At 39.2% G+C, this 23,312-nt stretch overlaps 1 protein-coding gene across 16 annotated transcripts in view; it reads left to right on the top strand.

Annotated features, from left to right (window-relative positions):
- Positions 1-23,312, top strand: part of BNC2 (basonuclin 2) — a 438,856-nt gene that overhangs the window by 123,188 nt on the left and 292,356 nt on the right. For 12 of the 16 annotated variants that reach the window (XM_025432660.3, XM_049116142.1, XM_035697025.2 and 9 more), the window contains one exon: positions 21,854-22,054. The exons of 3 other annotated variants lie outside the window; for them this stretch is intronic. In XM_025432660.3, coding sequence (XP_025288445.1) covers positions 21,854-22,054 — 201 coding nt within the window. Of the gene's footprint in view, positions 1-21,853; positions 22,055-23,312 lie in introns of those variants that run through there. One more of the 16 variants, XM_049116143.1, reaches the window with a different exon arrangement.

Genomic DNA, 23,312 nt, shown 5'->3' with positions numbered 1-23,312 from the left:
GAGTTGTCTGGAAAAAGAACAGAGATGGATTTTTCTTGAGATTTCATTGCTGATCTCTTAGATGTGGTGCTACATTTTCCTTGAAGGCATTTATCACTTGTATGCTAAGGAGACCACAGAGGAAGATTGAGCTCTTTGTTTTATATTTCTTCACACAGCACTCTAATGCTCATAGTGTACTAGGTATCTTTACCAAGTTTAAATGCAAAAGGAAGGAATATTTTATAAGTAAGTTCATAGTTCTGGATTTAGTTTTGACCTTATCAGTGTTTTAAACTTTTTCCTTTGGGGTTACTTAAAAAAAAAAAAACAAAAAAACAAAAAAAACTTTAAAAGTGATACCAGATTGGAACTTTAAAAAAAAGGCATAGTTCAGGGATGACAAATATGTTTCATCTTGGGGGTGAATTTTGACTGGCTGGTGGTGAGTGCTTTTGAGAGGCCTAGGTGGATGAGGAGGATGAAAAAAGTTTTGTCCTCAATTAGCAATGCTTACCATAGCCGCATAGTTAACAATCAGTGGAATCATGACCTGAATTTCTTTTCCTAGTATAAAAACTCCTGAAAGTTGTTGTGACCCTTCATTTATTAATCATGTGCTCATACGTTCAACCAATCTTCTTAAATACTCTTGCACACAAGGCAGTGTGCCAAACATGGTAAGAATATAGAGGTGGAACAGATATAAATTTGCTTTTAAGTCTTAATGGTTGGGAGTCTTCATTGTTCATTAACAAAAAATGTGAAATGTGGTAGGCAGCAATTTGGGAGAGACTATTATGGTCCAAATTAGAAATACTGAGTTCTAAGCAAGGAGGCTATTCACTTGCAGAATTCTGGCAGATTCTAAAGCTTGTTTGAGAGAACTTGTATTTACTGATTGGCTAGCCAGGCATTCTGAGAGATACCCATGCCCATCTGTCATGGATAGATGATTGCCTTGTCAAATGTATAGCCTATGTATGACATTTTGATAGTGCAAGGCAAACATAGTGGGTGCCGTAAGGGAAATATGGTCAGTCTATAGGTGAGTGGTGAAGCCATATGCTGTTGGATGAGATGCCAGTCAAGAATACATGGTGGAGAATCACGAATAGAACATACTTTCAGTGTTTAGACATTTATTAACTTCAGAAAATATATTTTAAAAGATTTTATTTATTTATTCCTGAGAGACACACAGAGAGAGGCAGAGACACAGGCAGAGGGAGAAGCAGGTTCCCTATGGAAAGCCTGATTCGGGACTTGATCCCAGGACCCCAGGATCATGCCCTGCGCCAAAGGCAGACACTCAACTGCTGAGCTACCCAGGCATCCCAGGAAATATTTTTTATAGAAATATTTTAACCCTACAGTACATGTATGTGTAAAATATCAAATTTCTCTCTTTTTTAAAATTTTTTTTCATTTTTTTTTCAAATTTCTCTCTAATGCATAAAATTAAGTGTTAATCTTAGGAGTTCCCTCCACCATTTTTCCTAACTGGAAATCTTCAAATTCTCTTTGACTCCTTCTTTTCCCTGAAAGTAGAAGTTTATTAAGCATCAGTTCTTTAAGATTAGAAAAAAAACAACAATGAAATAACACTAACTTGTGTTTTTGTTATCCACATCACCTAGTGTAGGTCTTCACATTCTGTGATGTACTGACCATGTATAGGGTCAAGTGTTTAGAATCCTGTAGCATAAACAGATATAAAAACCTACAGACTTCCTTGTCCTTAGGACTTCCTGAATACAACACAAATCCTGTAACTGCATATTTCTGCCTCAGAACTTTCTCTTTTCTAATACACCTTGCACACTGTTCCTAGACGAAAGAAAAAATTTCCATTATTTAACTTTTCTGTTCAGAAATGTAAAGCCTAGGCGCCTGGGTGGCTCAGCAATTGGGTGGCTTCCTTTGGTTCAGGTTGTGATCCCAGGATCGGGGATCCTGCTTGGAGCCTGCTTCTCCCTCTGCCTATATCTCTGCCTCTCTCTGTTTCTCTCATGAATAAATAAATAAATGTTAAAAAAAAATGTAAAGCCTAAATTTTACGGCCTCTACAGTATGCTTTTTCTAACCTCATCTCTTACTAATGTTCTTTATCTAAGGAATAGCGCTTACACTTACTTTTATTCATGCCCCTCTACTTATTTGGAACGTTCCCTTCGTCTTTTGTCTTTGTCCTTAGCCCAAGAAACTCAGCTCATATCCATCTTTCTGACCAAATTATGCTCTTGGAAGCATTTTAGCTAATAACACAAATACTAATTTATGGCACTTACTTTTAGTAAGAGAGAACATATATATTTGTGTGTGTGTGTGTGTGTGTATATATATATTTATATATGTACATATTTATAAAAACTCATGCTTATGTATAATCTCCAACTTCACTGTAAGTCAGGTGAAATTAGAGACTCTTGTTTTATACATTAACTTAACCTTAGAAATACTGGCCCAGTTGAAAACCAGGAAAAGCAGTGTTTTTGAGAATTCTGAAGAGATATAACAAAGCATCCAAGTTTAGATATCTAACTTCTAAGAAAGTCATTCCTCCCACATTTTGCTTAGAAAACTCTAAAACTCTGGCAGCCCCCGTGGCGCAGAGGTTTAGCGCCCCCTGCAGCCCAGGGCATGATTCTGGAGTCCCGGGATCGAGTCCCACGTCAGGCTCTCTGCATGGAGCCTGCTTCTCCCTATGCCTGTGTCTCTGCCTCTCTCTCTCTCTGCATCTCTATGAATAAATAAATAAAATCCTAAAAAAAAAAAAAAAAAGAAAACTCTAAAACTATTTTTTTGTTTTCTTTTTTTTAATTTAATTAATTTTTATTTATTTATGATAGTCACACACAGAGAGAGAGAGAGAGGCAGAGACATAGGCAGAGGGAGAAGCAGGCTCCATGCACCGGGAGCCCGACGTGGGATTCGATCCCGGGTCTCCAGGATCCCGCCCTGGGCCAAAGGCAGGCACCAAACCGCTGCGCCACCCAGGGATCCCTGTTTTCTTAATTGCTAATAGGTAAATAATGTAAGAAGAGTACAGAAGTGTGTACAGAGTGTGTATTTTGCCTCTTATGATTTATTTGGAGATGTTCCTTATCAGTACTCATAGCTTTATTTCATTCTTATTAATTGTTGTTTAATATTCCTTTGGAGAGGTTTATAGTAAAATAACAGAAAATTCTTGAAGTGGGGAAAAAGGCAGATATTGAGATACAGGAAGTAATTATAACTAACTACAAAAGGATAAAATGGTAAGTTTTTAAATTAAAAGAGCATTCCCAGAGATTCTTTTTTTTTTCCCTCCAGAAGCAAATAGAGCCCCCATAAATCCTTAGACTCCCTGAAGTTATCACTACATTTTAATTTGATAATCAAAATGAAAAATTTTATGGGGCAGCTGGTTGGCTCAGTTGGTAGAACATGCGACTCTTGATTTTGGGATTTTAAGTTCAAGCCCCACCACGTTGGGTGAGAGATTACTTAAAAGCAAACTCTTTGGGTCAGCCCGGGTGGCTCAGCGGTTTGGTGCCTGCCTTCATCCCAGGGCGTGACCCTGGAGACCCCGGATCAAGTCCCATGTTGGGCTCCCTGCATGAAGCCTGCTTCTCCCTCTGCCTCTCTCTGTCTCCTCTCTGTGTATTCTCATGAATAAATAATAAAAAAATTTAAAAAAATTAAAAAAGCAAACTCTTTAAAAACAACAAAATGAAAAATTTTAATTATCAAGAATTATCCTGTTTAAAAAAATACCTTTTAAGAAAATTCTTATCCAAAATGGCAGAAACCTTGAGGCATTGTAGAATATTGGGATGAACACTTTTTTTTTTTTTTTTTAAGATTTTACTTATTTATTCATGAGAAACACACACAGAGAGGGGCAGAGACACAGGCAGAGGGAGAAGCTGGCTTCCTGCGGGGAGCCCAATGTGGGACTTGATCTGGGACTCTGGGATCACGACCTGAACTGAAGGCAAGATGCTCAACCCCTGAGTGCTCAACCACCCAGGCACCCCTGAACACATGTTTTGAAATCAGAACAACTTGGTTTTGATTCTCCACTTTGACAGTTAATATAAGACCTTGGCAGGACACCTGGGTGGCTCAGTGGTTGAGCATCTGCCTTCAGCTCAAGGCATGATCCTGGAGCTCTGGGATTGAGTGTCACATCAGGTTCCCTGCATGGAGCCTGCTTCTCCCTCTGCCCATGTCTCTGACTCTCTCTCTCTCTCTCTCTCTCTCTCTCTCTCTCTCTCTGTCTCTCCTGAATAAATAAATAAAATCTTAAAAACAAAACAAAAAAAGCCAAAAACCTTTAAAAAAATAAAAAAGATCTTAGCCAAGTGACCTCTTTTCGCTTCAACTACCTTACTGGTAAAATGAAAATAATAATACTTATCTCATAGGATCTGTGAAGGACAAATGAAAAATATTTTATGCTTTTCCTGGCAAACAACAGGTGCTCAATAAATGTAAAGTAACAGCCTGTCTATCCAAAAAGGTTAATTTCCTAAGAACACTGGATGCTGAGATCGTACTGTAATTGTGTTTTTTATAACATTTATCACAATGCCTTGTACATACTAAGCATTTCAAACTTATGCATTGATTTATTTTCTCTAACTCTTAAGTGTCTGGTTTGGTTTTCTTCATACCCTTGCCCAAAATCCTTAAATCTCTAGAAAGAAGTACAACAACACATACATGATCATATGTACCATATGAAGATGCCCAACAAGTAGATGTCAGAATCTCAACTAGTGATGTGCTTGTAAATGTTTAAAAACTGGTTTATGGGGCAAGGGATCTCTGATTTGTAGCATTTACTGATTGCTGTAGTATAAGTACTCTCACCAGGGCCAATTCAAGGTACCATGGTGAGTCTACTGACTTGTAAAATTCCTGAAAGCATAATAGACTGTCCTTACAAGTCAGTAGAGCAATTCTCGTGTACTGCTAGATTCCCTGAACCATTGCTTTGAACTCTGATGTAAAAGCAATTAGAGAAACACAGGCCTCAAAAAATGGTCCAGGCTCTGCCACTATCTCATTTTTAAAAATTTTTGCCTCTGTTTACTTGTTTGTATAGTAAAGCAGGAGGAATAGATCAATTTTCTTGGGATAGCCTTTCAGTTCTGGAAAGGTATCTCAGACTCTAGAAGCCAAGGAGCTGAACTGTTGCATTTTTTTCTGTCCTGGATGTTTAGTATGAATTTCTTTTTTAAAAAGATCTCCCCTGGTTTTTATGTTTGAGAACCACTAATACTTAATAGCTGTCACACAGCCTGTGTCTGTCATTATATAGCAGAGGCTCTAATACAGTGACAGGTAGTAGATTAACCACTGTTTATATATATGAATATAATACAAAAATACATAAGGCTTAGAGAAATGCAAAAGGGAACATAATGAATTTCAGTGTTTTTATCGGAGGTAGACATAATAAAAAATAGTTTTGATACTTGACTTTTTAAAAACTATGACTTTCATTGATGTGTGAATGAATTCTCGATATGTGTGTATCAGATTGATAAAGCATAACTTGGAGCCCGGAGTCACAGACTCAAATGGCCATAGTGGCTAGGCAAGTCATGGAATTGAGGGAAACAGTTAGTTAGGGTGTAATACAAAGAAGGGTGATGGAGACTGTGCTTATCCGTGAGTACTGCTGAAAACAGTAGCTTCTGCTCTCCAGCAGCAGAATGTAGTCATGAAGGAACACAGACTTCTGTTGCCACACCTTTAGTTCTTTGAAATTCCATGTTTTGCTTCTTCCCATTCCATCTCTAGCAGCTGGAAAGCTGTACTTTAATTTAAAATGTGTTCATTTTTTTTACATGTTGGCCAGTAATTAAGCACACGTACATGCATACTCATACACTCCTATGTAGGAAGCCAAGCAAAACAAACTTGGCCTGAGGGCTTACAGTTTGAAATCTCTCTTTACACACATGTGTATATGCAGCAACTAATATTTATTGAATGCTTATATTCTAGGCACTCAGCTAACCTTTTTCATTGATCAGTACATTTAATCTTCACAATTGGGTGAACTATTTTTTTTAAAGATGAGGAATTTTGGCACTTTGAGAAACTAAAACTCGCCAAGGTTACATATTTAATAAAAGGTTCCACAGGTATTCAAACCCAAGTAATTGGACTGTAGAACTTTGGGACTTAACCACTTGATAAAACTGAGTCCATGGATCTGTCTCTCTCCTACATATGCTATAAGCACATCCACAAAACATAAATAACTGAACATAAAGGGTGGGTAGAGACCATCATCTGATGTTATTAGCTCATTTGTGTGCAGTGTGATACAGTTTGTGTGTATATGTGCTTGATGTGATAAAGCACTGGAATCCTATAATCTTTTACACTTTATAAGATTCTTCTGATAAAGCTTAGTGAGGCCAGTGTAAAATTTCACATGGAGTTTATATTTCTCTTTGTTACAAACTAGACATCCTGAGCTGTGGAGCCAACATTGTCTCTGTCCAAGGGTAAAAGTTCTCTCACTTCTCATTGCCATAGTTAAACCCCACCCATGGAAATGCTCCAAGTTCTGAGTGATGATCACTTCCTCTGGGCAAGGGTATGAAGAATAAAAGTAAATCTAGCAGGAGGAGTAAATCCCAAAAGACGGAGATAAGTACTTGAGGTCAGAGACTGCATCTTTTATAGTTTGTCTACATACCAAACTCATTAATATGAATAATCATCTTAGCTATAGTGGTTGTAGTAGCAAAAGTAATGCAAGAAACTAGTCGTCTTATAGTTTTATATCAACTCTTTCATTATTTCTAGGATTTGGGGAAATCTCTTTGAGAAAGTGATGTGAAATCAGGTTTCTGCCATGTTTCTCCTTTATTTCTGCTGCTTTTTTCCTACCCACATAAAATGTTTTTCATCCTTAAAAATTCCAGCCTATAGGGGTAAAACCATAAGACTCTAGTAGGAAAAATGAAAACAATGTGCAAGAATCTATATATTTATCCGTTTAGGTTTTGCCCCTGGGAGATTTTGGAACACCATTAGACACTGTAAACCTCTTTATGGTTTATTCACTTGGTGTGGAATGGGAGAGAAAAAAAAAGAGCCAGTCCCTCTGGCAGTATTCTTCTCAACACTCTATACCCATCATGTGAATGGAAAGAACCCAAAACCTTCATTTTCAGAACTGTATCTCAGCCCCTGGCTCCTGGAGAAAACCAGTGTGGTTCAGATGTGGGATGGGAAGAGTGGTTTGCATTGGCACCGGCCTTGCGGGTGCTTGGGGGCTGGAGCACACTCAGCTGTGGGTTACAGATGCTTGATCTCCAGTACTAATGTGGCCAACATGTGAAACCATGGCACCCACAATACTACACAAAGGTCCACGCCTCTGATAGTTTGGGAAATAACTCCCAGCTGAAGAATTCCTTCATGTAAGGCTGAAATACATTCTTGAACCGAAGGTCCTTTTCCAGAGGATTGAAACTAAGAAAGAGGTGCCTGATGATGTTGGACTGGGCATCAGGACTGTATCAGAGGGTGTCTATGGTCTTGGGAGCATTAACTGAAAACAGAAAATAAAATGCTACACTAAATGTTAGATTCATAAATGCTCAATTCCATGCCATCCATGTAGCAGAAAGCTTATGCACTTAAGCCATTGTATAGTTTCTTTGGATATGTCAGGTGCAAAACCAAACTATCACCAGTGAATGTCATCTGGCATGAATCAGGGTATGTTCAAAATGTTTTCACCAATTTTTATTTTCCTGAGATGTCTCCAAGGTTGTTAGGATTAGAGAATACTATATAGAAAAGAAAGGAAATGAGCATGGGGTTGATTGGTGCTCTTTGTGCAAATTCAATAACCAAGACTCTTTTCAGGACACATAATTTTGTCTCTTCTCACCTGTAAGGCCTGTGCTTCCTTTTAATGGTACATTTGAGAGAGCTGGATTATTTCCATTCCCCATTCAGTTAGTGTGCTAGTTTTCTGATTGAGGTACAATTTCTAGTGAAATAGTAGTTTATAAGTATTCAGAAGTTAGTTTATTGACTCTTATTGCACTTCTGAGCACCTAATAAATAATTTATTAGTCTGATGGATATGTGGCTACCTAACTATGGGGCATGAAATATGCACTGTTTTTTCTAATACACTGTAGGGAGACCTGTTTATAAAGTATTTAGTATTGGTTTTATAATGCACCGTTGACAACAGGAGACCACGAAGCTCAAAGATCAATCTCATTTTGGCCCACAGTATTAATGCTGCTTTATAAAGCTCTATGACAGGTCACTTAGACAGTGGTCCTCACAGAAAGGACTCTGTTAGGAAGGCAGGCTGTAGTGGTTGCCAGCGCAGCGGATGAATGTCTTTGCCTAAGTCCCTGAGGTGACTGGCGGTTGCTGATGTTGGCCAGGTGATGGAACTCATCATTTCCCTGCTCTCTAGAGGGATTCTGGACTCGGAGTGCCCAGTTCTGCTAATGCAGTCTTCACTAATTGTGCAAAGGGTTGGTGTGACTTGGACCACAATTGCAGTCTTGGAGATAGGATCCAGGCAGTAAGGAGTGGAGTTTGGCTCTCCACAACTTCGTCTCATGTTTGTTAATGAAGTGACATTCTTCCACATTTTCCACTCCATGCAAATCATGTATGTGACACGGCATAAAGATTTTTGGTTTTTGTTTGCTTTGGTGAATTTCATTAGGAATATATTCACAGACATTTTAAAAATACTACATAGTGAACACTTAGAATCAGGGGACATCTAAGTAAAATATTAAGTAATTTCATCCAAGAATCAATTCTCAGTGTTTTAGTTTATAAGAACTATGTGCCATATGAATGCCTCATAAGGGCAGTGATTTACAATGTATGGTTTCCTATTAGAGTGTATTTTGGAGCAAGGCATTTTTCAGTTTTGAATCAAGAACTCCTTCCTGGTTCTAAGTATTCTACTTCCCACTGTGGGGAATCTGAGCTACATGTTTTACACCCAATCTGCTTGCTTGTAATTTCTCAAGAGTTTTTGGGAACCAAGGCTGAATCCCATTGCTATTTGCCACTTCTTTTATTCATTTCTCATTGATTCAGAGTTTCATTCTATCTTTTCCAGTTAGGCCAGACCCTTTCTACCCACCAGTCCTTGATTTATACTGTCATTGTTTTCTGAGATTATCACTTCTTTTGTGCAGCTGTCATTTATTGAGCATTTACTGTGTGTTAAGTATTCTGGTAGGCCCCAGATTACCAAAGATAGATTAAACTCTTTCCCTTTCAACCAATGGAGAATTTAATTGGGGAGATGGGTAGTAAATTGGCTTTCTGACCTGAACACTCTCAATACATATATTTTTTTAACCACAGAATTTTTTTTATATCTCTTACCTTTGGTTCTAAGAAAAATTTTTTCCTTCTCCCTTCAGGGGCACCCTTTTTATTTGTGGTCTTGATCACATTCTCTCCTAGGACCCTTTTATATCATTTTCCCTCTGGCTTAGATCTTCAATATCCTTTTCTCCACTGGCTTTGTCCCTTTGCCTATGATACACTCTTTTTTTCCCCCCTGTAACAAGTAACAAACCATCAACACACTAACACTGCTTCTTCCAGGCCAATGCAAACTTTTCAGACCACCTTTTTCTTACTTACTTCCTTGCTTTGCAAAATTTCTCCAAAGAATATTTTCCCTTTTTTGCTTCCTTGTCTTTATAATTTGCTTACTTCTTAACTACTTTACAATCTGAATTCTAACTTTTATACCAATTTGTCCATTAACAGCTCTCAGGACACAAAATATAATGATAAAATATTGCAACCACAGATATGTAAGAGGAATGGTGTAATGAACACCCATTTACCCAAATGTAAGAACTTAGAATGTAAAAATATATGTGAAGCCCCAGGTTATCATCCCCTCTCTCCAATACTCACCCCATGCTCCAGCACTATTCTGATTTTGGTATTTATCATCCCCATGCATTTTGCTTTGCTCTTACTATATTTACTACTCCTTACTACTGTGTTTGGTTTTATTATACTCTAAATATAGCACTGTGTTTTAGAACATTTAAAACTCTACCTCTTTAGGGTGCCTGGGTGGTTCAGCAGTTGAGCATCTACCTTTGGCTCAGTGTGATCCTGGTGTTCTGGGATCTTGTCCCACATCGGGCTTCCTGCAGGGAGCCTGCTTCTCCCTTTGCCTGTGTCTCTGGCTCTCTCTGTGTGTCTCTCATGAATAAATAAGTAAAATCTTTAAAAAAAAAACCAAAAACCGAAACTCTACCTCTTTAAACTCTGACATCTTATCATTCAGAATCTTGGACTGTCACAATACCCTTGTTAATATTGCTCCTTCTGTTTTCTTCCTAGTAATCATAGATGTGCCCCTAGATGCTAATAACCTTTGCCTTCTTTTGCCTCTTGTGTCACTTCTCTGTAGGTGGCTCTCAGATCTGAGAGTTCTAGTGTTAGTCTGTTTTCTGAAGTTTTCTAGATGCTTTGTCATTGGTTTAATCTCTTTTTTCCACACTGAGCTCCAATTCAGCTTCCCACAAACTAGTCCATCCTCATTTCTGTTGATATGTCTACCATTTCTCATGCTCAGAATATTATAGCTTTAGTATCATCTTTGACTCTTCTCATTTGTTACCCACATTTTATCAATCATTCTTGTCCCCTGGGCTTTATCTCCACATTGTATCTGCTCTTCTTTTCCCAGTTCTATTGCCTGCAATCATTTTACTCAGATTATTATAACAACTTCCTAATTGGTGGCTTTGCTTCTGTCTTTTCACACTTCAGTCTGTCTGTCATGCTGTTGGCAGATAAATCTTTTTAGTGTATACAGTAATGATCATACTGTGCTGCTGTTGAGAAGCTTTCAGTAGTTTTGGCTGTTGGTGGATACAGGATAAATAGCAACTCTTTATAGTGGAATATAAGGCCCTTCCAGTAATAATGGTACTATTGACCAGTCAATCCCTTTCATTTATCATTGCTCTACACAGATCCTACCTTATCTTCTAGGCTAATTGGATCACTTCTCTAGAAATAGTATCAGTTCTTCAGTTTCAGCACAAATGCTGCCTCTGCTTAGAAACTTTGTCCTACAACCCCCAGCTGGAAGGAATCTCCTTTTCTAAGTTATGTAGGATTGTGCTGTTGCTTCTCTTATCACATTCTGTTTTATTACAGTTGTTTTTATACATGGCTTATCTTCCATACTGATTGTAAACTTCTTGTGAGCAGGGACTATGCCTTAACTTTCATGTTCCCCACACCTTCTTGTATTTGGCAAATAGGGCTTTGATCACTATTCCCTAGCAGTGGCTAAAAATGTTTAAAATGTCCATCTGTATAATAAATGGAAGAAAAGGGAGCGAGAAACTTAACTAGTCAGGGTAAAAGTGTATCCCTTATCAATTAGCAAATTATTCAGTTGTTCCCACTTTGTTACTTCCATTCTCCCCAGGGTTTATTTACTTAACGGTTGGCTGCCATCAGCTTTGGAGACTGTAACACTTAAAAGGTGTTTGGGTGGGTCAGAGGAGTATGTTATATTTGCAGTAAAAAAAAAAAAAAAAAAAAAATTGTCTTGATATACTCCTTGCCTCCAAGGAATACTGTTTGCAAGGTATCCAGATCTCTTGACAGGCACATTCTGTGCCCACCCCAAATTGCCTATCCCCAGATAGTCATAATTACAAAGAACAACACTGGCAAGCATGATTCAGGATCCTGTGTTGTGTATGATGTTCTTTTCCATTTAAGACACTTGTATATACTCACACTCTTGTATTGCCTAGTTAAGGTATCTCTCGCCTAATTATTCTTTCTCCCACCCACTTACTGCCTTTCACATTCATCCTCATTCAGGCAACTCAGATATTTACTTAATTCCTAACACTTCTTTTTTTTTTTTCTTTCTTTCTTTTTTTTGATTCCTAACACTTCTTAACTCTGGAGAAACTGTTGCAAGCAGTATACATAGTTGCAGGGTTTTTTTTTTTTTTTTTTTTTTTTAAGATTTATTTATTTATTCATGAGAGAGAGAGAGAGAGAGAGGCAGAGACACAGGCATAGGAAGAAACCAACTCCACGCAGGGAGCCCGCCGTGGGACTTGATTCCAGGTCTCCAGGATCACACTCTGGGCCAAAGGCAGTGCTAAACCGCTGAGCCACCGGGGCTGACCCATAATTGCAGTTTTTGATTAATTTTTGACTGTGATAAATATGTGCCCTCTTTTTGTTTCTTCTCTTCCATGCTGTTTGTTTTCCTTGTTTTTCCTTTTCTTTATTTCCTGTGCTTTTAATCTGTTGTAACCATTATTTTTAGTAGTAGTGCCATTAGCAGTAGCAATAGTAAACTTTTAGAAATGAAGCATAACATGCATAGAGAGAAGTGTGCAAATCATATGTACATATAGCTTGATGGATTTTTACAAAGTGACCATACCCAGAACCACCAGGAGGATGGGGATACAGAATATTACTTGTACCTTAAAAGCTTTCCTTGCCCCTCTTGCAGCCACTATCCCATTGAAGGTCAGTACTAATTAGACTTAAGCCACTGTTAATTCTTCCTATTTTTAACTTGCTCTACTGAATTTCTGACATCTTTGGGTTTCTGAATTTGGAAACAATCTCTAGTTTCATTCAAATTTATTTCAACATATTTCTGTTTAAATATGTGTGGATATAACATAGTCTTGGCTTTATAAAATTTTGGAACTTCAGGTATATTGGTATTTCACTTTTTAAATTTTTATATTAATTAATTAATTAATTGACTTTATTTATTCATGAGAGACAGAGAGAGAGATGCAGAGGGAGAAGCAGGCTCCATACAAGGAGCCTGATGTGGGATTCAATCCCAGGACTCCAGGATCATGTCCTGGGCCAAAGGCAGGCGCTCAACCACTGAGCCACCCAGGCCTCCCAAATTTTATTTATTTTAGAGCATGATTGCTTGCATGTATGTGTGTGTGTGTGGGGGGGGTGGGGGGGGGGTTGTGCAGTGCAGAGAGAGAGAATCTCAAGCAGACTTTGCACTGAGCACAGTGCAGAGTGCAAATGCCCATCCCGGGACTGTCTCCCAGGACCCTGAGATCATGACCTGAGCTGAAATCAAGAGATGGCTGCTTAACTGACTGAGCCACCCTGGTGCCTGGGATTTTACTTTTTAAATTTGTTTTTTGGGTTTTTGTATTTCATATAAGGGGGTACCATCAATAGAGCTGCTTTTTTTCTGTGATAACTAAAAGCAGTGTTGGATTTCATGGGTGTCTGTGAGTCTCAGTCTTCTTCCTGACAGTAATTTAAACTATTATTATGACATCTTCAGTGGGGCTGCAAGACTTTAGAAGGAAGTAAATAAAGAAAGTAATACTATCTTTACAATCTTTGCAACTTTGCTTGGTCATACAGAAGTAATTCTCTACTGGATGCCCCCAGCCTGTTTTGTTTTTTTTTTTTTTTAAAGATTTTATTTGTTTATTCATGAGAGACACAAAGAGAGGCAGAGACTTAGGCAGAGGGAGAAGCAGGCTCCCTGCTGGGAGGTTGATGTGGGACTCCATTCCAGGACCCCAGGATCACACCCTGAGCCAAAGTCAGATGCTTAACCACTGAGCCACCCAGGTGACCCCCAAGCCTGTTTTTTTAATACTCATTTAAGGGAATACAACCCTGGTTCTTTTCCTCTAGAAGATTTTTTCATAAAAACTGACTTTAGGTTATGATAGAAAGAAGCCATTGTCAGTGTTTGACCTGAGAGAAGACATATAAAGTCACTTCGGGTTTTTTTAAGCCAAAACAGGGTAGGTAAAATAGTTGATCATTTGGAGGTTTTAATATTCATGCTGACTTCACATGCTTTTGCATCTGCAAATGCCTTGATTCTAAGTATTCATCATTTCCCTGATATTTTATAAACTACCTCATCTACCACACCCTACCCAAATCTTTTAACTTTTAAATTTTTCATAGGGTATCAAGGGATTATGGCATTTTGGTATCTCCTTGATGTGTTTTTCTCAAATTGAGCCCCTGATTAGACCTGTCAGCAAATGCTATATCACATTGGTTGGTCTAGTTGGTACAGATAAAGTGTTGTAATAATAATTTTAAAAAAAAGGGTGAAGGTTTTAGATACTGTTTGCTTAAGCGGGATGTTTATGCCACTGTTTAAAGTGATTTAAATTTGTATCGTATTCAAAAATTTTAAAAGATTTTATTTATTTATTCACGAGAGACACACAGATAAAGGCAGAGACACAGGCAGAGAGAGAAACAGGCTCCTTGTGGGGAGCCTTGTATGGGGCCGGATTTTGGGACCTCGGAATCATGCCCTGAGCCGAAGGCAGCCGCTCAACCACTCAGACACCCAGACACATAGGTGTACCTATCGTATTCAAATTTTATTTTAGGAGGCATGTTTTCCTTTTTGGGTGTGACGTCACATAATGATATTTTCAATGCACAGGCTTCCCCCTCAGTGTAAGTGATCAATGTTTTTTTGGTGTAGCACTTACTATTTTTTGTCATGCTCTGATGCGGTATACCTGTGAGTAAACACCAGAGCGTTTAGCACCCATAATGCTTTGGCCAAAAACAAACTAACCAAAAACCAAAAGCATGCCAGCATGTCTTATTTATAACTTGGACCATGATCTTGTCCCCTGAAATCTTCAGGCTATTCTGGCTGAGGTTTCTATATGTTGAAATGCCCAACCTAGGCTGCCAGAGCCATCTGGAGAAGGTGTAGTTATAAACACGAAGTAACATGTACGATTTTAAAGCAGAATCTCATAGAGGAGAGCGAGATTGAGACTTGCAATCAGAGATGACAGCACAGTATTTTTCTTCCTTTACCTGAATCTTTAAAGATCCTTAACTGCATTTTGAATTAGTTAATCCGTGAACTGTTAACCAAAAACTTTTTTTGTTAACCAAAATTTATGTCCTGAGTTTTTTTTTTTTTTTTAAGATTTTATTTATTTATTCATGAGAATGCACAGAGAGGAGAGAGAGAGAGGCAGAGACGCAGGCAGAGGGAGAAGCAGGCTCCATGCACTGGGAGCCCGACGTGGGATTTGATCCCGGGTCTCCAGGATCGTGCCCTGGGCCAAAGGCAGGCGCCAAACCGCTGCGCCACCCAGGGATCCCCTGTCCTGAGTTTTTAAGAGCATAAGTAATAAAATAGATATCTCTAAAGAGAAAGATTTATAGAATATAGAAACAGACACTAGGTTAGATTCAGTAGTTGGTGTGTATGCATCATCTTTTTAATCTGGGTTCAAGGCTGCTTCATTCATGTTTGGCTAGATCATCTAATAAATTGAAACATGAATGAAAACTGTTAACTAAGAAAAGTTTACCAGTTTTCTTAAGATTTAAATACCAGCACCTGGGTGGTTCAGTCATTTAGGTATCTGGCTCATGGTTTCAGTTCAGGTCATGATCTCAGGGTCCTGAGATGGAGCTCCTATAAGCCCCCCTTATAGGGGCTCCATGCTCAGTAGGGAGTCTGCTTGTCCCTCTGTCCCAGGTGCTCTCATGCTCTCTGTCTCTCAAATAAATAAATCTTTTTTTAAAAGCTGAAATTTAATACCAAGATCCAACTAGTAATTTCAAAAGTTTTCTTAGTGGTCATTAGATTATACTGCTATAGGGGATGGCTGGGTGGCTCAGCGGTTGAGCATCTGCCTTCTGCTCAGGGCGTGATCCCATCAGGGAGATTGAGTCCCTCATCAGGCTCCCTGTAGGGAGCCTGCTTCTCCCTCTGCCTATGTCTCTGCCTTTCTCTTTCTGTCTCTTGTGAATACATAGATAAAATCTTTTTTTTTAAAAAAAAGATTATACTGCTATAGAACACTTGCCTATTAAAAAGAGGGTGTTCCACCCCTTGTTAGGCTAGTAATGGAAGGCAAGTAGGAACAAATGGTGAATGCAGGGATGTAGGTATAAATGAAAGGTGAATTTTCCTAATTGTGAAGATGGAAACCTTAATGTGGAGATATGTGTCCATATCAGAACTTTACCTTAAGAGCTACCCTTTATTTCTCCTCCTTCCTTTCCTCCAAAATGCAGGCACATTAGTGTAATATTTCATCTTTTTGTGTGGCTTTTTTTGAGGGTGAACTTTTCACTGTCCTCCCATCAAATTACGCATGTGACTCAAGGGGAAAGAGGCAGCTTAGATTATGGTATAATTATTCACAAAGGGAACATCTCAGTTGAAATTATTGTTAGTTTTACTTTTTCTCTATTCTTTTTTATTGAGTCAAAAAATTTTATCCCTTAACTTCACATAGAAAATGAAACTTTACACAATAAAGTAGGGATGGCAGATTTCACAAGGGAAAAAGGTTGCTGTCAACTTTTTTCCTTAGGAATATGGAAATTTGGGTGGATTATCTGTTCAGAGGAGGTTTCCTTTATTAATTCTTTTTCCTTTTTTCACTTAAGACATCTGTTAACATTTCACACAGCCCAACAGATGTTGCAAAGCAAGTCCCATACTTTGTTCTCAAGAAAAATGACATTTCCTCAATTGGTTCCCCCCACCTCTGTGACTGGGCCCAGCCTGCTGCTTCTGCATAATTTGCATATATTAAGTTATATTCCTTAATGCCATATGAATTTGTAGCGTGAGCATTATTTTTATACGATAAAGTCGGATTTGATCAGAAACTAGTTTACATATTGCTTTAGTGTTAAGAGAGGCCATATATAACATTAAAAAAAATCTTCTTTGAGAATGACAACCTAATTCCACATATAGGATTGGGTAGCCAGTTATTAAATTTTTTTTCCATAAAGTAAATGAATTACAAAAGCTTGAGTTGTTTTGCCATAAGGAAGTGCTGATTGTCATGCGATGTGGAGCGTCATTTTTATTATTTTGGCAAGAACAGGGACAGTTTTGTCTTGACAAGCCATTAGATGAATACCAGCGTGTGTCACATGAAAAACCACTGATCTTTAACCCAGCTCTGTACTTAACCTAGCCTTGAAAATGAATAGTGAATAAAAGAAGAGCAAAGGCCAGTTTACTGTCATTACAGATTACAGAATCTGTTAACAGCTGCTGAACTGAACCCAGGGAATTTACAGGTATTGTTCCGTGAACCAGCAGAAGTCCTAGAGATGCTTGTTATACTGTGTATATAAATTATACATTTATTTGATATTTGCTTAGGATTTACATTGTTGGAAACATAACTAGAAGAAATGAAAAGCCTTCAGTACTTTCTCAGAGTACTAGATACATGCCTGGATCACAAAACCATATATATTTACATAGAACGGTTTCAGTGAGGTTTCCCTGCCCCCAGTTATGGAACTTATTGTAAGAAAGCAATGTGCTTTAAAGAAATTACCAGTGAGTATTAAGAGGAAGAGAAAAAGTATGCAATATTCCCCCTCCAGAAAAACTCCCACAAACATACACACAAAACAAAATCCTTTGTTCATTTGTTTCTGTAAGTATTCATTGTGGCTGATATTTTCACCAACTTGTGATTTTTTTTTTTAATGGAGGGAAAAACTTAAAGCTACCTCAATACTGAAATATTGAAAAGATCAGTAACATTTTAAACAGTCAGTTGTGGGAATTATTGCTTACAGAGCTAACAAGAAAGAACACACTTCCTTACTCTGCTGGTGGAATTGCATTGTGCCTCCCTATAGTCTTGTTATCCCATACTAACTGAAATGCAAATTCTTTGCAACTAATTGGATCTCATTGAGGGTACATGCACAGTATGTAGTTATATGCAAAAAGGTTTTAAAAAATACAATTTCTCTGTAATTACAACTTTTAATTACTATCTAAAACATTGGCATCTACAGCATAGCTTTAGATTATGTATATTTAACTTTTTATAGATTACTCAAAAACATGAGTTATGAAATGCTTAATAAGGTACCAGCTCAAAAATTAGAGGAAAATATTTATTTATAGCAATCTATAAATTGGATTTTAATAAAGTCCTGTGAAAAGAAGTACTTTTGTTTTGGAATTTAGGATTTTGTTTTAAAGGTTAGGATTTAGTGTCTTAGAGCCAGTATACCGAAGTCATGTTAATAGTGTAATCCTTTTCTTGGAACATTTTAAATGTTAAAACATCATAAACATCAGAAGTCACTTCCAAAAATTGTTATCTTTTTGTTTTTTCTGACAGTTCTCCAATCTGTCTTAACACTGTAAACTGCATTCAGTTTCTTAGTTTTTGTAAGTGTGTATCTGCTATGTGTTGTGAGGTGAAGGTATTCACATTCCCATAATGTTTTCTAATAATTTGGTTTCTATTTGGACCTGGTTGGTGTATTCCTAAATTCATGGTCTCTCACAATCAGTAAATGTGGGAAAGCCAGCACATAGCCTTTAGTAATTTGTAGTTCTTTAACCTGAACTACATGGAATCAGGGCAGTAAAAGGCAATTACTATGGAAGTGATGCCTACCTCCACCCCCTCACCTTAAATAATTTTAATCCAAATGATTCCAGACAGCTGGCCCATAATCTATAGACTGGCTAGCCACTGGACAAAATCAGAACTCCTCTTTGTGCCTTGTAGGTTCATTTTTTTTGTACCTTTGCCCTTCTTGCTGGATAGAAAATTAGCCTAAGATCAAAGATTCTGTATGCCGTGTTTATATGTGGCAGTGAGTGGCAAGTTCAAATCAGGTATTTTGGGGACTTCTAGAGGAGTCTAATTTGTATTTTCAAAACTTGATTTAAAAATGAATATTCAGAATTTAAAATCTGCAAAGAACAAGTGTACACACTTGAGGTTTATTTTAGTTTACTGATTCATTTATTGTTAAGACTTTGGGTTGACTGTTGTCTCTTACAAGGCTTGTCCTCTTTGTAAACTAGTCTTACACAGACCAGTTAAAATTTTGTTTTATCAACTCCATTTAGCAAGTGCAATATGGAATGATAGATTTGTTATGAAAAATTTTAAACCTTAGAAAGATATCCTGGTGCTTTTGAGGCTTGTGCCTTGGCACTAATATGCGGGTCCTAGTTACATTGCAGACCTGTTTGATCTAGAGCAAACTCAAGCCTTGATATCTGAAAGAGCTCAGTTTGCCTATGCTGGGTAGCATTTTGTTAGAAGACTGCTGGATGGGCAGACCAGATTTGGATGTATTAGCTAGTCAGCCTAATAACCCTGTACAGACTGTATTGATTTTCTAGGAGAGAGTTTATGAACTAAATAAACTTGGGGTTGGTGTCTTAATAAACTGCTTCTCTCAGTCTGTCACATTTAGTTACGGAGCTGTGCAGTTTAGGGGGAAAAAAGGCTAATTCTGTTACAGATTGTTCACAGCAGGGTCTCCAAATTAGCCCTTTGTTTTGTAATGCCACCTTGCTTGGGCTCGCTTTGAGCACATTTCTCAGTTTTGCCCTAATGAGTTGCAACACTGATAATGTGGCTGATGATCTTTCATTGATTTCACTATCACTTGCTTGTCTGGTAATTGATCCGTTGCTGAGCCTCTAGTTAATTATATCGGCTTTGACATGGCCCGGTCCATGGGGAATTTCAAGTCTTGCAGAATAACAGTTTTAATAAAAGAGTCTATTACTGCAGGTGCTTGCTGCTGCATGCCAGTTGATTTTTGTGTTGTGTTGTGTGTGTGTGTGTGTGTGTGTGTGTGTGTGTGGTTGGGGCCAGGGTGGGGGGATGATACCTGGGAAAGAAGAGGACTGCAGGACTGAAAGAAAAAAGGGGTGGGGGCTAGGAAAAGAGGAAGACGGAGTAAAGGAGAGAGGAAGGAAGGAGGGGGGGAGTGTGAGGGGGAGAGCAGGAGAGCAAGAAGCAGGCGAGAGAGAGAGAACACGCAGGCAAAGCGATACAACAGAGCCTGAGAGGAGCGAGGAGGAAGCTTGCTATTGACAGTGTCCTTAAGCCTCCCACAAATAACAGCCATTAGTGGGAAGGTCAGGAGCTGAGCAGGCAGCTTGACTGAGGCACTGAGTGCCACTTCAGAAATCAAGAGGCTAGCAAATTTTAGAGGGAGTTTAAGTGGGTAATAGCTAGCTGTAAAGGTACAGTCACTGTTGACAATTGACTCATAGGGGCTTTTCCTGCCCTCCCCCCTCAAGAATATTTTTATTGACCACAGGTGGACTTCATATATTTTAAGGCACCAATTCTTTGGGTTCTTGTTTGTTTCTTCTCAGATATTGAATTTGCTGCTTTTGAGACTTTTTTGTGCTTAATGGTGGTGAACCGGAGGGAAGTTTAACAGAAAAGCTTTCAGGAGATGTCGGTTCTAGAGGGGAAGGCACATTTGTGTCAACATAGTGTACGTTTTCTCATCTTTTCTCATTGTCCACTAATGACACAGAGCTGCCATTGAAGCTCTTTTCTTTTTCTTTTGTTGTTTCAGAGAGTAAGCTTTATTGTTATTCTTGAGTTAAGGAGGAGCAAGGAGAGTGGTACATTTGTCCTCGATATTTGTAGGTGGTTGAAGATTAATGTTCCTTATATTTTAAGTTTAGGAAGGATGGCTTTTTCCTGCTGACTACTTTTATGAGATGACATGAATTTAGCTTTCCATTTTGAAGTTACTGTTTATGTACACTGCATTTTCTTCAGTTCTGCTTTTCCATAAATAAGGTAGATAAACACTAATAAATAGATGTTTTGTTTTTAAAACTGGTTTAATTAAAAATACAATGTGCTATCCGGGTTATATTTCATCAGGCACAAAAATGTTATAGAATTTTCCATAGAAATCCTGAATGAAAAATGGAATTTTTATATTCATTACTTTTCCCCAAAATGGGACAGGCTTTTTTTCTTCATCTTTTTCTTTTCTTTCTTTCTTTTTTTTTTTTTTTTTTTTTTTTTTTTTTTTTTTTTATGATTTAAGAGGATTTTGTAGATGCTTCATCCAGGAACTTTAACAAAGGATTTTTTTTTTTCTATTTGTGAGCTTTAAGAAAAGGTGTACTTTTTTTTTCCTTGCCATTCAATTTCTTATTACTTAACATCCAATTTAATAATTAATGACCAGAGGAACTGGATATTAAATAGTATGTATTTATTTTGCAAATGTTTATTGTGCATCTTCTATGTTCAAAAAACCTGCTAGGTTTATTTATTTATTTTTCAGAGTGGAAGGTCAAGTTTCTATGTACATTATTTTCTCTAGGAGTTTATATGTGGTTATAAATAGGCCAGCACGTACAATATGACTTGTAGGAGCTAACATTTAGACAACAACTGAACGAACTTAACATTCTCTTAGAGCTGAATATGTTTCTTTCTTGCAGTGTAATTAGAAAAAAAAATGTTTAAGCAGAGCAGTTTACAAATGTTAAAGTACAGACTGATGTCAGATATTGCATGTTACACCCAAAAGCATTGTTGGGAAGATTTCCTTGGGAAGGGCCTCAGCTTCTCTTCAGCCCGTGTGCCGTCCGTGAGCATGGTACTGCTTGGAGTGTGCCTAAGTGTGTATCTATCTGTGTGTTTGGAGAGGGGTTAGTGCAGGGTGTCATTTGGTGCCTGACAGTGGAACAGTGCAGTTGACTCTAGCTCTGCTATCCAATGACATGCAGTGGCTGAGAGTTTGAAGCTGATGGTTGGGTCTCCAGTGCTGCCTGCACACCTGACAGGCAGCTGTTAAACCGAGCAAAGGCAAGCTCGGGGAGTCACAATCTATGCATAAATGATAGGGGTATCTGTGCAGAAGGTGCGAAAGAAGCTCTGACCCCCTCCCTCCCCCAAATCTCCCCCTTCCCAAATGAAATGCACAGTTCAGCCAGCTTCTTAACTACACCACACTCCTGCTACTGGCTGCCAAGAGGCTCAAAAAATCCACCTTCACTTTTCAGTCAGAAGAGGCAGAAGTGGATGTGAGAGAAAGAGAGACACAGAGAGACAGAGAGCCAAAGAGGGCAAGAGACTTGACTTTAAGAGCCTCCTGGACTGACAACTCCATGCAGTTCGGAACCAGAACGACTACGGCTGAACCAGGGTTCATGGGGACATGGCAAAACGCTGATACTAACCTCTTATTCAGAATGTCCCAACAGGTAAGTTACTTTTTCTTTTCTTTCTTTCTTTTTCTTTCTTTCTTTCTTTTTTTTTTTTAAAGAAACCTTGAATTGTTATATGGACTTTTGTTTCTGTTATTTTTCTTTCTAAACATTTTTAAAAATTTGATCACTTCATAGTTAGGCTCTGTTTTGTCATAACTGTGGTGTTGGAATGTGCAGGGTTACTTCATGGTTTCCCTGAGGGCTCCTTAAAAGAAAAAGGGGGAAAGGATACTGAAGTAAAAGCAAAGCAAAGGCATTCTTTGCAAAGTTTCACAGTATAGCCTGGGTCATGGGAAGACTTTTATTTCTTTGTTTTCTGTTTAAGATTGAAAAAAAAAAAAAAAAGCCACCACCCAAAAATGTTATCGGTCTATCTGTATTAATCACTTCGTCAAAGTGCTATCTCAGAGTAGGTTCTCCAAACAAACAGCCATAACATGTAGGGGCCCCTCTGCACAGCCCCGCTGACTTCACGGGGCTGGAAGCAGCTCGACTCCGACCTGCGGAGAGGAGGCTGTGCAGGAGCGGCTGCCAGCGCGGAGGGTCGCGGAGGAGGAGGAGGCGGCGGCGGCGGCGGCGGCGGCGCGCGTGGCGGGCAGTGCCGGCGGGTCCCAGCTCCTCTGCACCCGCCGCGGCCGCCCGCCCGCCCGCCTCCCCGCTCGCCCGCCTCCCCGCTCGCCCCTGCGCTCCCGCCGGCGGCGCTCGGCTCCCGCACACTCGCCGGCCCGCCCGCTCGCCCGCCCGTCCGTCCCCCCGTCCCCCGCTCGCTCGCGCGCTGGCCGGCGCACTCACACTCGGGCGCAGCCGCCGCGTCCTCCCTAAAGCCGCTGCTCGGTCCGGGCCGCGCTGCAGGCGGCTGGGTGTGCTGGCTCTGCCGGGAAAGCCGACGTGTTAGTGCGAGGCCGGCGGCAACTGATAATTAATCATCGGAGCCGGCGGCTCGTACCATGCGCTTGGTGATACGCGCCCTGCACGCCCGGCTCCTCTTGCACAATTGCTGGCTCTGCGGCTCCGAGGGGGAGCGAGGGTGAGAGGAAGCGAAGGGAAACAACCCAGAAACTTTCATCTTGGACTGTGCTCAAGCGAGGGAGGGAAGTTCCCTGGTGCCTCCCTCCTAGACACGTCTTGCTGTTCAAAAGCCTACACCAAACCCACACAAAGCAGAGTTAGCATGATTGTATCATCCACACAGCATGAAAAGTATTACTGGCAAATACACTTGGATCTTAAGTAGATGGCAGTTAAGAAATTG

The sequence above is a fragment of the Canis lupus genome, chromosome 11 (assembly GCF_003254725.2).
Source record: "Canis lupus dingo isolate Sandy chromosome 11, ASM325472v2, whole genome shotgun sequence".
In the NCBI taxonomy this organism is placed as follows: domain Eukaryota; kingdom Metazoa; phylum Chordata; class Mammalia; order Carnivora; family Canidae; genus Canis; species Canis lupus.
This window is presented reverse-complemented; position numbering and strand designations above follow the sequence as displayed.